The sequence below is a fragment of the Panthera onca genome, chromosome B4, assembly GCF_046562875.1.
Source record: "Panthera onca isolate mPanOnc1 chromosome B4, mPanOnc1 haplotype 2, whole genome shotgun sequence".
NCBI lineage: Eukaryota > Metazoa > Chordata > Mammalia > Carnivora > Felidae > Panthera > Panthera onca.
This window is the reverse complement of record NC_138345.1, coordinates 22,628,530-22,647,068: the sequence shown is the minus strand read 5'-3', so window position 1 is coordinate 22,647,068 and position 18,539 is coordinate 22,628,530. Positions and strand designations below refer to the sequence as shown.

The 18,539-nt window shown below is 39.0% G+C and overlaps 1 protein-coding gene across 8 annotated transcripts in view; it reads left to right on the top strand.

Moving 5' to 3' along the window:
• The window catches only part of ARHGAP21 (Rho GTPase activating protein 21), a 136,854-nt gene that overhangs the window by 89,033 nt on the left and 29,282 nt on the right, over positions 1 to 18,539 (top strand). For 6 of the 8 annotated variants that reach the window (XM_078450338.2, XM_078450334.2, XM_078450335.2 and 3 more), the window contains 2 exons: positions 6,912 to 6,941; positions 8,288 to 10,184. In XM_078450338.2, the coding sequence (XP_078306464.2) occupies positions 6,912 to 6,941; positions 8,288 to 10,184 (1,927 nt within the window). The remainder of the gene's footprint in view (positions 1 to 6,911; positions 6,942 to 8,287; positions 10,185 to 18,539) is intronic. The other 2 variants (XM_078450340.2, XM_078450339.2) reach the window with 1 other exon arrangement.

Sequence of the window (18,539 nt, the reverse complement as noted above, 5' to 3'; positions counted from 1 at the left end):
AAATTCCTAAAGAGTTTGCCCTGGTGTTACAGCCTAGGTAGTCCTTTGACCAGAAGTCATAGTTCAGGGCATAGTATATATCCCCAGGAATTAGAATCGTTTTTTTTTTTTTCTTATGAGAACAGAGATTTTGTGAAAGCCGTTTCTTAATTTTTCAATATGTATGACTGTTTGTAAATTAACCTACCAAGCAATGTTGGTAACAGTTCAATCCATTCCATTAGAAGAAAGGTTCGCAATGAATGAAGTCTACCTTGTGAAGGAAAAATGTCAGGGTCTTCAAGAGGAAATTATACTATATTGAAGTCTTTAGTATTTAGCCTAAATTTTTCCTCATTTTCAGAAAGAAAATAAGTTGAATAGAATCCTTAACTATTTTATTGGGCTTAAATATTGCTGAAAGTAAAAAGAAGTAAAACATACATAAATTTATAAACATATATAAATTTCATTCAAGAAAATACTAGTTTTCCTCAATTGACTTTGTAGTTTAGTAGAATAAAATAGCATCAGTAAAAGCTTTGAAGTAACACCCTCTAAGCTTCAGTGACCACTGAAGTTTGTGTTTTTCCTTTTAGCAAATAATTGTGTGTGTGTGTGTGTTTTTTTTTTATTCAAGTACAACAGGGAGCTCATGGAATCTTTGTGATGGGAATGGAAAGGGTAAAGTCATGTTTTTCATTTGTAAGGCATTAGTTTGAATTTAGTTTAAAATAAGTCCTAAGATCTTCTGTAAACAATTTTTTTTCTTTAAGAGAGAGAGAGTGAGTGAGAGAGCACGAGAGAGGGGCAGAGGGAGAAGGAGAGAGAGAATCTTACACAGGCTCCCCACTCAGCACAGAGCCTGACACAGGGCTCAACCTCATAACCACAAGATCATGACCTAAGCTGAAATCAAGAGTTGGACCCTTAACCGACTGAGTCACCCTGGTGTCCCAAAATGTTTGTGTTTTTTTTTTTTTAACAGAAATGTGATTAAAGCTGGTCCTAGTGATTCAATTTATCTACTGACATGTAAAGTATAATTGACTAAAATCCATGGAGACCCATCTTATGTTTTCCAGGCATAGGCATGCGGATTGTATTTAGGAATGGCTTTTTAGCGATAACAGATCACCCTCCTCACGTACATAATTCTTCTGGCGTTGGGAAGTCTCAACGAGGAAAGTGCACCTGTCCAGGGTAGCTGTCCTAGGCAAGTAGAACTAGCTTGGAGTACCCACCCTGGTACTTGAGCAGAGTAAGAGAGCCGCAGACGTAACCACTGAAGGCAATGGGAGTCACCGGATTAGAAATAAATGAGGGACTCCAGGCTGATGTTCCTCCTACACAAGATGATGCACAGATGTGGAGGAGGCCTTCCCTTGAATCCTCCTTGGCAATTTGATGACTCAAAGATAGAAGGCATTTCCAAAACAGAACTGTTTTCTCATCTTCAGTGGACTCTTTCCTTGCCAAGGTGAAGGCACTGGGTTGGATGCTGTTTAGAACAGGTCTCGTTTCACAGAATGGCTGGAGTTGTACTGAATTCCTAGGGCAGGAATCAAGCACAGAATTACCGTCGCAGCCTGCTGTGTGGTTGATGAAGAGTATCAATGTGGAAGCGGCAGCGGTGGAGGGAATAATTTTCTAATTTCACGATCAGTGGAAAATTAGGTTAATTAGCCTGTCGTGTTATATTTTATTTAGGATATGTGTATTTAAAACAAAGGCAAAATACAAAGTATTACAAACACAGGGAAAAATTGGTGCACTTGAGTGCCGTGAGCACACGATCTACAAAGTTCATTAGTAAAGGGTCGTGGTAAGGGGTGCCTGGGTGGCTCAGTCGAGTCGGTTAAGCGTCCGACTTCGGCTCAGGTCGTGATCTCGCGGTCCGTGAGTTCGAGCCCCGCGTCGGGCTCTGTGCCGACAGCTCAGAGCCTGGAGCCTGTTTCAGATTCTGTGTCTCCCTCTCTCTGACCCTCCCCCGTTCATGCTCTGTCTCTCTCTGTCTCAAAAATAAATAAACGTTAAAAAAAAAAAATTTAAAGGGCGTGGTAAAATTGTAACAAAATGCATTTTTAAAACGTTATTTGAATGATTTTAATCTTAAGAGATTAAAAGCATATGCCCTGAATGATAAAAGAAAACCACACTTTTAAACTCAGCCTTCATTCACATTTGAACGTACTGTAATTCATGAGAAAATCAAAGGAGTGTATATAATTAATGCCTACTATGCATTGTTCCCTAAAGGATTTTAGAAGGTGGCACCTTCTTTTTCTGCATAAATGTTTTTAGCTGGGATATCTATGAGTGTCATTTTTTAAAGCTATTGCAAAACACAAAGAGAATCTGGGATTTAAAAAAAAAAAACATATGTAGAAATTGTTATAACAGATTCTAGAGTTAAAATGTTCTGTAAAGGCCTTAAGTATTTATCTTGGTCTTAAGTCTGGTACCCAAAGTATATGCTTTAAAGATGTATTTGTCCCTCTTGAGATTGAATATTCATTGTAAAGAAAAAGTAAACATGAACATTTTTACGACCACTGTAAAAATTACTCACCCAAGTGAAAGCTTCTCGTAGTTTGTATGTGTTTGCCTGGGTGACAGCAGGGCTGTGTGTCCATGGAATTTTCTTTTCTAAAGTGATATATGGACCAAATTGTTCTAGAGGCGCTCGGCTCATCTTGGCTTAGAAGATTTAATTTGGTTTAAAATTCGACTCACGGAAGGATAGGTATGTAGTAATAAATTTCATAATTGCAGATGACCAGTCATATAATATTGAAAAACATGAAGTAAAACGAAGAACAATTCATTGTGTTCCTACTAGTGCCGTTAGTAGTGCTCCTGTACCCACAGCCTCCTTTTCTAAACCAACATCTATTTTCTAGATGAGCAATATGAATAGTATTACATTCATTTTAGTCACTTTGACATATTTTATAATGATAGTTTAGACTGTGATATCTTAGCTTCATATTTTTAAGGTATTATCACAAAATAAAAAACTCTTTCTGTTCCATTTTCAAAAAAACAAAACCAAAACCAGAAGGGTTGTTTCGTTACCCTCCCAAATGTCGGCCATGCATGAAGTCATCAAGTCACCCAAAAAGGGATTGCTGCCTGAAGAGAACCCTTTCTTGAATGGGCTCACGATAGGAGATCTCGACCTGACCATTCTTGTCAGTGGATGCATCGTGAGATTTTGTTAAGCGTTTGGCTTACTGGATTCCAAATTAAATTTTAAGTTGATTAGTCCTTATGGCTGTGGAGATTTGTGGGCATGTCTAGTGTTTGACCAGGGCACTCTGAGCCTGCTTTTGCTGTTGTGCGTTAATAAACACAGCAAGGTTAAACAGCTTTTCTAGTAGACAGGGAAGGAAGCAACAGTGTTAGGACTTGAACCCAGGTAGGTCTGAGACCAAAGCCTATTCTTTAAACTGAACCGCAGCCCTTTACTGCCAACAGGTGCAGATGAGGAGTTAAGTGGCCTAGCATAGTCACATGGTCACTGTCAGTTTTAAGTATTTATAATTCTAACATGCTTGTAAAGCCACAAATAATTTAGAAAGATATAAAGTTTTCACACCACCCCCTTCTTCCACACCCCACCTTGCCATGTTTGACGTGTATTTTATTATACAGACAGACAGGTAATTATTTTTTATTTTATCATAGGTAATATTATTAAATTAATAGATCAGCCTGTTAAAGGTGAAATGGTAGGCAGGAATTTCAGTCTTACCGACTTAGTTATTCTGCAGGGGTTTTTTTGTGGGTTTTTGTTTGTTTGTTTTTATCATCTATTAGGCAATAAATATGGAATAGTAATAGTATTGTAATGGTAATAGGTATGGTAATTGCGGTTTTGGTTCAACTCTACTAAAACCGAACTGGAAGATTATTTTAGGATGAGTTACTATTAGATACTATACATAGAATCGAGATCCAGACTGTTAAAATTAAATTTTATTTAATATGCTCTCTGCAGTTCTGATTCCAGATGACGAATTCTGTGGGTCACCTTTCTTTCCTTACATTCCTCACCCCCCATCCCCTCTCTTTTTAAAGAACCTTTTGGATCTGTAGGCAGGGCTGCTGCTACTCTGTTTTCATTTGGAATGGCTTTATTTTTAAAATATGAGCTTTTAAACTACTAAACTACTATAAGATATAAAAATTAACTACTAAGTAAAGGAAATCCAAGGAAGAATATTGAGTGGTATATAAAAGGGCTAAATGTAAAAAATGGGCTAGACTTTTTTTGTCATAGCCTGTTGAGTTCAATGGAGGAAAATTTAAGTGCTTTCTAATTCCATCAAAACATCTGCATATATTGTGAGGTATTCATTTGGGCTTAAATCAAATGTAAAAATAAACATTACTAAGAGCCAAATAATGCAGTTCTTATGACATTGGTTTCAAAAATTGCTGGGCCATGTCATTTCAGACAAACTTAATACACATTATGTTGACATTATTATAAAAGAATATAAATTGGCATCGTTATATATGAATTACTTTGTTTACATGATATTTTGTGCTATTTAAAATTGGTGCCCGCTGACAATTCAGATTCCCAATATGTAGGAATGTATGTAGTTACAACACTCATGTCAGGTCATGATGTCTCAATGGAAGAGTTGGTACTTTTCAACCAAGCACTCGAGAAAAAGTATCCCACAGTCACAGCTGTGAGCAGGTTATAGAGTTTTTGGTTCTGTTCCCAGAAGGTAAAACCTTATCAGTGGGTTCCTGTTCACCTCGAGAGGTTGCATATTGTAATCCATCCCAGGTGATCCACCCAACGTTTGCTCCAGCCCTGATTAATACTTTCCTCCTTGAAAGAGCCTAAAGTGGTCCTTAGTAGGCAGCTTGTTTTCCAGAGGAATACTTAAAAGCATCACGGGAGAAGAGGATTCTTTAAAATGTGTATTGTCTATTCCTAATTTACTTCCCTAAACTTATTTTGGAGCTAATTTATGTTTGTAGCATAGCCCTGAGAGTAGCCGTAGAAGTGTGTTCCCCTAGCATAATTCCCAGGTATGTCCATGACCTACCTGGACACATACAAAGCCACAATGGTCGAGGGCACTGCTGATTTGCCTGTGGATGTTAATGGAATGGCATTGGACCCCAAACTTTATGAGAATGAGGAACTTTCAAGGAGACAGATAAACAAGCTGTTTAGTGTACATGAACTCTGAGACTGTGTAAGGAAATTCAGTAATGCTCTTGAGTGAATTCATACTTTACTCATCTCAATTATATCCGCTTCTATTAGTCTGTGTAGAATATGCTGTTTAGTTAGTCCACTGTTAACGTGTGGTCCGTGTGTATGTATGTGAGGACCCACTTTGCCATAACTTTACCCAGAAGTGGGGACCCATGAATGTAGGCTTTTTAGTATTGAGATTTGTTATTTGTGCTCTTAGATAGAGATAGTTGAAGTATGTCAAATATTTTTTTCAAGTTTTTAATAGTTCTTGTTATATACTTTTATTATTAAGATAATATTCCTTTCCAAAATTTGAATAAAGGAGGTATCCCTAAGTTATTAGTTCTAGAATAGTACTTCCCAGCAGAAATTCCAGTTGTATTAAAACCCCTTCAGGGGCGTCTGGGTGATTCAGTCAGTTAAGCATCTGACTTTAGCTCAGGTTATGATCTCGCAGCTCTTGTGGGTTCGGGCCCCGTGTCGGGCTCTGTGCTGACTGCTCAGAGCCTGGAACCTGCTTCCGATTCTGTGTCTCCCTCTCTCGCTGTCCCTCCCCCACTTGCGCTCTGTCTCTGTCTCTGTCTCTCTCTCTCAAAAATAAACATTAGAAAAAAATTTTTTTAAACCTTCAAAAAATACGAGTGCTACAGCCGAATAAGCTTGTCATTTCCCCTTGAGTTTAATAATGTACATTAATGTAGTAGAGGTTTTGAGAAGGCAGGGAGCCTACCAATCAATCCTTCACTACATCATTGAGCATGGAGAATACTCTCCTCCCCCTCCCTTTCAGGTGATGCTTAATAAAATTGCACAAACACACTGTGGGAAATACTGTACCAGACTGTTCACTCATCCAGAGGCAATTTTCCTGCCATGGAAAAATATTGGTGTGAATATAATCAGCATCGAAAAGATAGTCTTGTTATAGGCATATACCCATGTATATTTTGATTGACTGTCTTCATGCCTTAAAAATATTATGGCATGCATGTTTTCTTTTATCTACTCACTCAGCTTTTTCACCGCATTCTTGTTTTCTGTAATATTCATTATAAGTTTTAAAGAATTACTCTGGAAGTAATATTTTTATGTCTATTCAGTAATTATTTTCTTAACCTAGTAAAACAGGACAAAAGGTACAGTGTTGAAAGATGTCAATTTTTGAGCGAAACATATTTAATAAAACAGTCAGTTTTTCTTTCCAAGTCATAGTGTAAAGACAGCTCCCGTCCGCTGACAGCTTGTGGTCGTGCTCTGATTTACCGGGGAAGGAGGAGGTTGTACTATTTTAAATGCATAATAGAGCATTCGTTTCGTCATCTGGAAGCAGAGATGGAAGCAGCTCAGGGGAAATGAGAGACCTCAATGTTGCTCTTGTGGAAGGGAAGCTTTGTGGCAGAGTATCAGACAGCAGCGCAGATGGAAGACAATACCTGTCAGGAGTGCATGTCACCACATGTATTTTGCTCTCAGAAATGGTAGACGAATCAAATAAGAACCAGATAAAAGCCTGAGAAAAAGACGCTCAGAAGGATACTGAAGTTATTCTTTATGCTTCACTGCCCTTTACTTCTCTTGGTACCTTCCAGAGAAATCAGTATAGATGTATTTTTAGCTTGCTGTTTCCAGCATCAGTATGACAACATGATTCTGTCTTTATATCAGTAAGCAGCTTCTACTATGTTTTCCCATTTTCTGCTAGCTACAGTTTACAAAGGATGTCACAGCTCTGGTAAGAAATGCACAGAAGCCATTTCCTTGCTTTTTAAGTTATGTTTTATAGAGATTTGTAATCAGCCCACCTATTAAAACTGTAAGTTTGCTTTAGCGAAATCCCTCCATAGTGTTAATCTTACTAATTTGCAGAATGTGTTTGTGATGTATGGTTTTCTTTATTTTCTTTTTTTTGTTTGTTTTATGTTTGGTTTTCTTTTGAATCCTGTGCATAACTGGTATGAAAACATAACATTTACCTGTATGTGTATTTTTTTAAGTATCTCACCCTCTCTGTTTCCTTGGTACTTTGCTGTTATGTTTGTGGCTGCACTTGGGCTTTGCAAGCTGTCTGATGCAAAGGCAGGATGTGATGATAGACATGGATTTAAGCTTGTTTTGATTAGGGGAGGATGTGTAACATGATACCACACCTCACTGTCTCAGATGCTGACATAGTCCTCAGTTACATCCATTGGTTCTGTTTTATTGTGTCTCTGTCTTTAATTTCAGTTATTTTGAAGTTTTAAAATATATGGCTAGCTAATTTCACCAGTAATGGATAAAAAATAATTTGAGCTGCATGCCAGCCTATTAGTAATAGAGAAATGTCTCCTTATAGTAAGAGACCAAATAAATTTGTGCAATGTAATTTTGCATTTGCTTAAAATAAATAAAAATTATGTACAGAGAGATGAATTACTTTTTTCATATTTTGGGGTCTTTAATATACATGCTTACTTTAAACATGCCTATTTTCTCTGATTTTAAATACTAAAATGTTTAGCATGGCTTAGGACTTAATTTATCAAAATGGATTATTTTTAAGGACTCAGTAATCATGAATCTACAAGACACTGCTCAATATGTTACATTTAATTTATGCTAGCAGTGGTGCTTAAGATAAAAAGGCATTTGGCTAAGATTTTTAATATTTTCACCTTCACTCTGGCAAAAGATCAAAATGTTCTCTGGCAAAATGATCAGAATATTGCTGGGATTTATCAGGCAGCCATTTAACCTGTCAAATGCTGAAAGATCATCAAACTTGACTGGGGAAAATTTTAGAAGCAACAAGGCTGTATCTAATTGGCTAGGGGGAAATTTGGTATGTTTCAGTCTTTTGAGAAAACAGGCAGTTGTCATTTCTATTTGTTGCAAATTCTACAATTTATTTGATTTCTGAAAGACTAGCCCTTTTCTAAATTTGTGGAGCATCCTTATGTTGTGTTTGCATGCTTGCTTTAGCGAATGTCACTTAGGAAGAAGGCAGGGCATGGTAAAATAAAATAGTGCATCGCAAGAACGGAAGCTGTTGTTCTTTCTGTGAATTTTAAATGACGCCTTTTTCTCGTTTCCATGTAGGCGTATTCTCAAGATGCCTACCTGAAAGGCAATGAAGCCTACAGTGGAAATGCCCGCAATATACCTGAACCCCCACCAATTTGCTATCCCTGGCTGCCATCTGCCCCTTCAGCCATGGCACAGCCAGTTGAAATCTCTCCTCCAGATTCATCATCGAGCAAACCACAAACCACTACGCCAGTACTGACGCAGCCTGGCAGGGCCTATAGAATGGAAATACAAGTGCCTCCATCACCAACAGATGTTGCAAAGTCCAACACAGCGGTGTGTGTTTGCAATGAAAGTGTAAGGACTGTCATTGTACCTTCTGAGAAGGTTGTAGATTTGTTAACTAATAGAAACAACCACACAGTTCCTTCACATAGAACTGAAGAGGTGAGGTATGGCATAAATGAGCAGACCGCTTTGAAAACAGTGTCAAGAACCACATCGCCACCATCATCAGTTCCCACTGCCCATCTGATTCATCAGACGACAGGCTCCAGATCGTTGGAACCTTCTGGAATCTTACTTAAATCCGGCAATTACAGTGGACATTCAGAAGGAATCTCAAGCAGCAGACCTCAAGCTGTGGATTCTCCTTCTGTCTCTGTTAATCACTATTCTCCAAATTCCCATCAGCACATAGACTGGAAAAACTATAAAACTTACAAAGAGTATATTGATAACAGACGATTGCACATAGGCTGTCGGACGATTCAAGAAAGACTAGATAGTTTAAGAGCAGCATCTCAGAGCACAACGGATTATAACCAGGTGGTACCAAACCGCACTACTTTGCAGGTACGACGTCGAAGCACCTCTCACGATCGAGTGCCGCAGTCTGTTCAGATCCGACAGCGCAGCGTGTCCCAGGAGAGGCTGGAGGATTCTGTGTTGATGAAGTATTGCCCACGAAGTGCGTCTCAAGGAGCGCTGACATCTCCGTCTGTTAGTTTCAGTAATCACAGAACTCGTTCATGGGATTATATCGAGGGACAGGGCGAAACCTTAGAAAACGTCAGTTCTGAAGGTCAAATACCCGATTCAAATGGAGAGCGAAAACAGACTTATAAGTGGAGTGGATTTACCGAACAGGATGATAGACGAGGTATTCATGAAAGACCTCGACAGCAAGAAATTCATAAGTCTTTTCGAGGTTCAAATTTTACCGTGGCCCCGAGCATCGTTAATTCTGATAACAGGCGAATGACTGGCAGAGGAGTGGGGTCTGTGTCTCAGTTTAAAAAAGTGCCACCAGATCTGAAAACACTGCAGTCCAACAGAAATTTTCAGACTACCTGTGGAATGTCATTGTCTCGAGGTATTACACAAGACAGGTCACCTCTTGTGAAAGTCCGAAGTAATTCTCTGAAAGCGCCTTCTACGCACGTCACCAAACCATCGTTTAGCCAGAACTCACTTGTCTCTGTCAAAGACCAAAGACCAGTAAATCACTTGCATCAAAACAGTCTATTGAATCAGCAGCCGTGGCTGAGAACCGAAAGTGCCCCGGATCACCAAGTGGAGACGGGGAAACCCCCCTCTTTACCTGGAGCTTCTGTTAAGCCTGTCCCTCAGATGAGTGAGAACTACGGCGCTTCGGATTTAGAATTACCTGCCCCTCAAAGAAATCAAGATTTAACTCTGCAAGAGGCTGAAATGCAGGAATCGAATACCTTAGATAATAAAGAAACTGTCATCCTAAGAGAAAAACCTCCATCTGGCCGCCAAACACCACAGCCTTTAAGGCATCAGTCTTACATCTTGGCAGTAAATGACCAGGAGGCCGGGTCAGACACCACCTGCTGGCTGCCTAATGATGCGCGCCGAGAGGTCCATATAAAAAGAATGGAGGAAAGGAAGGCCTCAAGTACCAGCCCACCTGGGGATTCCTTGGCATCAATCCCGTTTATAGGTGAGCTTATTCACAGCCCGTGGCTACTGTGTCAAATATTTTGCAGATCTTTTCAGCAAAGTATTATTTCTAGTTCAACGGGCACAAAAATTGTACGCTCGGATTTTAAAACACTTGTTCCGAATCTCCTGCACCAAGCTAAGACCAGAGCCATGAGCTCTTACCCTCAAAAATTATTTCAAGTGACTGTTTGCCTTTTTTATTTTAACATTATGCTCTCAATACTTTTTTTTCTTTTTCTTGAATAAGACAGAATTTCCCTATCTGGGCCCAAGGGACTCAGCAAACCAAATCGTACCTAGTTGACGATAATATCTGAACCGAAAGCCAAGTAGAACAGTGTTAATAATTAGTCATCAACCTTTCATTTATGCAGTGCTTTTTACTTTATTATTTCTTATTTCTTTGGCTTGAATGAATAGACCTCCTCGTTGGCAAGTTACTTTGTCTTGGAGTGAATCTTGGGATAGGTTTGGAAAAATTACTTAAATTACAAGCATGTGCCCCAATATGGAACAGCTGTTATGTTTACTTAGGCTTTGTCTGCTCCCATGCACCCTAGATATATTCTCCACAATGCAGCCAGTGTGGTGTTTTAAAAATGTAAATCGGGCATCTGGGTGGCTCAGTCAACGGTTAAGCTTACGACTCTTGGTTTCTCCTCAGGTCATGATGTCGCCATTCATGAGTTTGAGCCCTGCATCGGGCTCTGCACTGTGCAGAGCCTACTTGGGGTTCTCTCTCTCTCTCTCTCTCTCTCTCTCTCCCCCTCTCTCTCTCTCTCTCCCTCCCTCTCTCTGCCCCTCCCCAATTTGCACAGTCTCTGTGTCTCTCAAAATAAATAAACTTAAAATAATAAAATAACAGTGTAAATCAGATCATTCCACTCCTCTGACCAGAAAGCCCTGTTTACTTTCCTCATTACCCAGAATACAATTTCAAATCCTTCCGTGGCCTGCAGGGCCCTCCGTGATGTGCCCCACAACACCCTCCACTTCTCTGATCACTTCTCCTGTCCTCTGTGCATGTGTAACCCATCATCAGCCACCCCAGCCTCCTTGCCCTTCTGGAACATGCCAGGCATGCTTCAGGGCCCTAGCACTGCCAGTTCCCAGCCCTGGAACACATTCCATAGATAGTCACAAGACTCCCTCGCTGCATTTGGGTCTGTGCTCAAGTTAGTACTTTATCAAAGCAGCTTTTCCTCACCAGCCTGTCTAAAATAGGTACCCCCCCCCCCACAACATACACAGAACCTGACATTCTCTATCCCCTTAAGCTACTTTATTTATCTTCATACTGCTTGTTTCCACTTGACATGTTTTATATTTTTTACTACACGTTTCTCTGTAGAGCTAAAACATATGCTACATGAGAGCCAGGATTTTAGATCTGTTGTCTACGTCTGTAATCTCAATACCTAGAACACTGCCTGACATGTTCAACATGATATTTGTTGAAATAATAGGCTAAGGATAATGTTTGAGCTGATGGTTAAATGTATAGCAAAATAAAAAAGTTCTCATCATAGTTACTATCCAGCTCTAACACACATAATCTGCTCACGGGATTGTCTTGTATGTCTTTAGAATTACCTTTCCCTAATAATGAGAAGTTTAAGCTATAGAGAGATTAAGTAACTTCCCTGAAGTCACACAACTAATAGACAGTAGAGACTGACACTTGGCCCTCTGACTCAGCCTCATCACAGAGCACGGCTCCAGAGCACACCATTTATATAGATGCATTGTGAGGAGCGCCCCCTGGAGTTGTGTGATGCAGGGGCCTTCTTTTGAGGCCACGGCCTGTACTCATATCCTGTTACCCCATAAGTTCATGAAGAGTTCTCCATAATTTTATATTGTGCTTCTCTTTGAGCAACATTTCAAGGTTTTTTCTTTTCTAGAGAAACTTTTTGTTTTAATGTTTTTATTTCATTTTTAGAGACAGAGAGTGAGCGGGGGAGGGGCAAAGAGAGGGAGACACAGAATCCGAAGCAGGCTCCAGGCTCTGAGCTGTCAGCACAGAACCTGATGTGAGGCTTGAACTCACGAGCCGTGAGATCATGACCTGAGCCGAAGTCGGACGCTTAACCGACTGAGCCACCCAGGCACCCTTCTAGAGAAACTTTTTAAATCTACTGAGCTATTGGACAGTCAGGCAACACTATCAGAATCAGCCTTTTTTTTTTTTTTAATGTTTGTTTTTGAGACAGAGAAAGTGCACGTTCGTGTACGCGAGAGGTGGGGGAGGGGCAGAGAGAAAGGGAGACAGAGGATCTGAAGTGGGCTCCTCGCTGACAGCAGAGAGCCCATTGTGGGGCTTGAACTCACAAACCTGAAGATCATGACCTGAGCCGAAGTTGGACGCTCAGCCAGCTGAGCCACCCAGGCCCGCAGAAACCTTTTGAGAAAGTTCTGTGTAACTTGTATTTTTTTATAAATATTATATATTCAAGTTATAAACATTGCAGGGAATCTCAACCTAAATTGTACTCAAATTTATATCCATACCCTTAAGTCCAAGCTCAGAGAATAGAACTTTGCCATAAATGGAATCTTATACATCATCTAGATATTTTTTAGAAAATAACTGAGGACTAACGATTGTTTTATGATTATTTTTAAACATAAAAGTCCCTACAACTTGCGGTTTTATTTGATAAGCCTATGAGATTATACCAGAATAATGACATCGTATTTTCTTCCTACTTGATAAGAATAATATAATCAGATTATATTGGAATAATAAAAAATGTGCTAGGTATATCTTTTAATAGTTCTTCCTAGTTATCTATGCGCTGAATAAATCAAAAACTCAGTTGTTAGGGGTGCCTGGGTGGCACAGTTGGTTAAGCATCTAACTCTTGATTTCAGCTCAGGTCGTGATCTCAACAGTCCGTGAGTCGGAGCCCCTTGTCAGGCTCTGTGCTGACCTAGCAGAGCCTGCTGTGGATTCTGTCTCCCTCTCTTTCTGCCCCTCCCCTCTTGCTCTCTCTCAAAAATAAATAAACATTAAAAAAAATCCACTGCTATTGAAGAGAGAACTTTGGCTAATATATAAAATAAAAATCCTTATAATTCTATATGCATATGGATTTAGAGACATTATTAAAATAAACTATTTTGTTTAAGTCACTAAAAATAAAAATGCTCAACTTACTAGTTCTGATCACATTCTACTTTAAGTACTTTTTAGTACAATTTCATATTTACCTCCTAAAGCCTTAATATATAGCATATGGTTACTGTAGTGTGTAAGTTATACCATAACCAGTGGAACAGGGCAGGATAACAAACTGAAATACAAACACAGTATTTATTTCCCTCTGTTTCTGTATGTAAATGTTGTCCACAACACAAGAATTCTTAAAAGTTTCTATGCCCTGGTGGAATAATGCCAGGCCTCCTGAGTTTTTAATTGTATGCTGTTGGAAGTAAAGGCATTGAAAAGAATTGTAACATTTATCTAATTTTTAGAACATAATATCAAAAGTATAATTTCTTTTGCTTAATATTCTTGCCTTTTTCTTTTTAATGTTTATTTACTTATCTTGAGAGAGAGAGAGAGAGAGAGAGAGAGAGAGAGCGCATGAGCAGGGGAGGAGCAGACAGAGAGCAAGAGAGAGGATCCTAAGCAGGCTCTGCACTATCAGCAGAGAGCCCAATGCGGGGCTCAAATAGGGCTCAAACTCACAAACTGAGACATGACCTGAGCCAAAATCAAGAGTTGGACACGTAACTGACTGAGCCACCCAGGTGCCCCAATATACTTGCCTTTTTACTGCAAAAAGCGTTTAGCTCTTCAGTAACCCAAATCCTGCACTTTCACCTTGGAAGTCCAAAAAGTACTTATTAGAGACTGTGTTGTTGAATAGATAAGTAACTGATCAATGAAAGAACTTTTAGATTTCATTAAGTATAAGTTCTGTAACTTAATATTGACATCCTTTTATCATTTTAGAGTGTTACCTGACTCATACGTGTTTCTCTTTCCAATCTAGTTATTTTTAAAAATTTTATATATATATTATAAAAGTGGGATAGACATCAGCACTGAAATGAAGTAAAATAGACTATTTGCAGTGTTTCCCAGTATATTTTCAGGAAACATTAATTCCATTTGATTAAGGAGAAAAAAAGAAAAACAGGGATCAAATAAGTTGAGAAATGCTGGGTTTAAATAGCTATACAAGTTTTATTTGTCTTTCCCATAAGACTCTTAGACTCGTTGATGTGCTACTCTATATTTTCTAGGTAGGTAGGATATAATACAATTTTTCTCAGAAATATTTGACCATGAGCCCTTTTATTTACAGTATCCCTGTTTAATGTATCATAAAACACTTCGGAGAATATACTTCATGGTATTTCATGGAACATTTAAAGGGAAGAAATCAAGATTTGCTTTTATATTATCATACTCCAGAATCTTAATTTCTGTGATTTTAATAATTATTTTTGGAGGGCGCCCTGGTAGCTCTGTTGGTTGAGTGTCCAACTTCGGCTCAGGTCATGATCTCGTGATTTGTGAGTTTGAGCCCCGCGTTGGGCTCTGGTGCTGACGGCTTGGAGCCTGGAGCCTGCTTCAGATTCTGTGTCTCCCTCTGTCTCTGTCTCTCTCTCTGCCCCTCTCCCACTCATGCTCTGTCTCTCCCTCAAGAATAAATAAACATTAAAACAAATTTTTTAAAATTATTTTTTTTATTTGAAAACATTATAAATGAATGCAAAAAATAATAAGTGCCTTGGCTTTATTCCCAAAATACCAGAGAATGGAGCCAATTCATTTATTTAGTTATTTATAATACAGAGCAAATGATAAGTCTTACAGAGGGAAAATTTTCCAATATTTTGTTACAGATTTATTGTTTAATATTTCTTTTGGTTCACAAAGATTTAGAGAAGTGAAGAAAAGAAACCATTTTATTTGTTCTTAAATTAGGAATATCAGTCATTGACAGTAATTTGTTTACCCCCTACCCGCAGTTTATAAAGCTTCACAGTAAGTACTGAAAATAAATTTTGACTTCTTTCACGAGTAAACACAAAACACAAAATGAGTAATGAGCTTATAAGTAATTTGACATCACAATAGTAGGACTTCAGGTGTATTCCACCATGTGGACTTTCTACATTTCTTTATACTACTCATATAATTTTGTTGATATAAAGAAACTATAGCTGTATTACCCACGCTCAGATTTCATTTCAAATATATTTCCCCCTTTTCTTTTTTTTTTTGCCATATTTCTAATACCCCTTCTTGTTCTCGCCCCAAAGCTGGCCAATATGCATGTACTTAGTGTTAGCCTACGTAAAATTGAATTAGATTGGTACAACCTTACTAGTCCTGCCATTTTAAACCAATTCAGGAGTTTTAAAGCTTGTGAGATACACATCTAGATTATAGTGTCCAAAATTTACCCCAAAGGAATGGGAGTGGGTGACTATCACCCTATACACCCCTTCCTCTCTGGGAGCTCTAGTCGCCTATTAGAGGCAGTGCACTGAGCACCCAGTCCCTCTTTTATACTAGTACATAGATACTTTCTACAAAGCAACTAATCTACAAAGAGAAAAACTATACTCCTCATCTTACAGTCTTTTCATATACTTAGATGTGACTCCATTGGTACTTAAAACTTAGATTGAGATTTTTGCTTAGATTAGATTTGCTTAGATTTACATCTCCATAAAGTTTTCAAAATTCTTCTCACTTCTTAGTCTTTCAAAACATCATCTATCTCAGGGACACCTGGGTGGCTCAGTCGGTTAAGCATCCAGCTCTTGATTTGGGCTCAGGTCATGATCTCACCGTTCGTGAGATCCACGTCAGGTTCTGCACTGATGGTGTGGAGCCTGCTTGGGATTCTCTCTCTCTCTCTCTCTCTCTCTCTCTCTCTCCCTCCCTCCCTCTCCCTCTCCCTCTCCCTCTCCCTCTCTCTCACCCTCCCTCTCCCTCCCTCCCTGCCCCACTCTCATGCATGCTTGCTCTCTCTCTCAAAAAAAAAAAAAAAAAAAAAAAAACATTAAAAAAATCATCTATCTCATAGGAAGATACAGTATTTTGGTTATTAAAAATAACCAAATCTGAAAATGGCTTTCACAAAGCCAAATGTTTACTTAAATGCATGTCATTGAGCTGATTATTAAAGAAGCTTGGCCATAATAATTCCTATTGTGATAATGAGTTGAATTATTATTTAAAAATGGAGATATTTGAATTAGGTGATGGCACCCCTTATCAGTTTATAATAGGACTTGCAGTTTCAGGAACTCTAGTTATAACTAATGAAGAGTTTCAGTAAGTAGAGATCTGTTGCTTAATGATCAGAGATGAGAAATATATGTTAATATATTAGTGGCTTATTTGTTTAAAGTTTATTTTAAGAGAGAGAGTGAGAGACTGAGAGAGAGAGAGAGACAATAAGCGCATGAACAGGGGAGGGACAGAGAGAGAGAATCCCAAGCAGACTCTGTGCAATCAGCACGGAGCCTGATGCGGGGCTCAAACTCATGAAACCTTGAGATCATGACTTGAGCCGAAATTAAGAGTTGAAGGCTTAACTGACTGAGCCACCCAGGCGCCCCTTAGTGACTTATTTTTTAAGCATCCTTTCTAACCACATCTTTTTAATTTAATGTATGGGGCATTTCTTGAGTGTGCCATTTTTATCAACCCCACAACTTTTCCACCTGATGTTCGGGAACTGGTATTGCTGTTAATGAAGTTAAGAAAATTTGCCTAGAGAGTTCCGGTTTTTTTAGAATTCCTTCAGTTCGTTATGGTTACAGTAGATTAAAAACAAAACTGTGGTATTACCAAAGATTAATCGGTTGTTACTTGTTAATACACAAGAAAGAACTTATGCTTGCCTGCTGAAAAGAGAATTCAACCTGCTATAACCTGTTCATTTCCTTTGATTTAAACTGAGTAGAAGTATCACAGAAGGCAAATAAAAAGGAAGGATAGCTTTCCCATTTGAATTTCTTTTTAATTTTTTTTTTTTCAACGTTTTTTATTTATTTTTGGGACAGAGAGAGACAGAGCGTGAACGGGGGAGGGGCAGAGAGAGAGGGAGACACAGAATCGGAAACAGGCTCCAGGCTCCGAGCCATCAGCCCAGAGCCCGACGCGGGGCTCGAACTCACGGACCGCGAGATCGTGACCTGGCTGAAGTCGGAGGCCCAACCGACTGCGCCACCCAGGCGCCCCTTGAATTTCTTTTTAGACAAAGAATACATTAACTTTATTCATTCTCCTTTTCCTTAAGGACAAGGAAAAATCTCAAAGATTTTTAAACATGTATTTTGCGTGAGGTGTAGGTTGACTTTCTAGGTCATTTGTAGTGAATGTCCCCTGTTGTGGAGCATTTTGTTTAATCCATATCTTTAGTAAAAATGATATATATACACACACACGCACACATATGCATACGCACACACTCAGGCTCTTCTGGAAATATGCACTTTTACACTAGTTACCATTTCTTCCAACTCACACAAATTTACTCCTTCCCTTGCAACTACAGTTTATTCCATCCTTGAATATTATGCTGTTTACATTCCTTAAACCCCTGTTATTTGGGGAGGGGGTAGGATTACCTCTTGTTAGCAGAAGTGAAATAAAAAGCAAAGTTACTTCAAGAAACTATTTTGCCATAGTCTTTGCCAAAAACTCCAATAATTTCACTGAGTTGCATAAAATTATTCTCAACTATAATTTCAAAATATAAACTACATTGATGCCATGCTTTCTTTGAGTAATTATGTGAACTGTGAGAAAAATTCTTCATAGCTCAGCTTGTTTTAGAAAAGGCCCATTTTGCCCTCTGTTCTAACCTGCAGCATTGGACAGGAGGTGTTAGGAGTAAAGCTGGTCTGTGAAAGGGAACTAGAAACACACTGTGCTCTACCTTTGTGTCGGTTGGAATTCTCTTGGTTACAAACGATAGAAAGTTTTTTTCATATTAGCTCAGGCCAAAAAGGGTTGTCGGCTCAGGGTGAAGAAGTGTTGGGGTGGACCTGGTTCTGTGCGTGGCTGGGGCCAAATACTCAAGTGATTTGTCATCAAGATTGTGTATCTTTTTCTGTTTTGCTTTCTTCCTTCTCAGATGCTTTTTCTCCACGTGGTAGAAAAGATGGCCGCTGGCAACTCAGTTTACTGATTTTTATAGTTTTTGTTGCCGGAGGAAGGGAAGAAAAAGACTACTTTTCTCAGTATCCGTATATCAAATCCAATGGAGAGACTGTGTGACTAGTCCTAAATGGATCATATTCTTCATTCACCCTTGGCCAGTCACTGTGGACTCAGTGAGCGAGGGCCCTTGCACGTATACCCATCCACAGGATG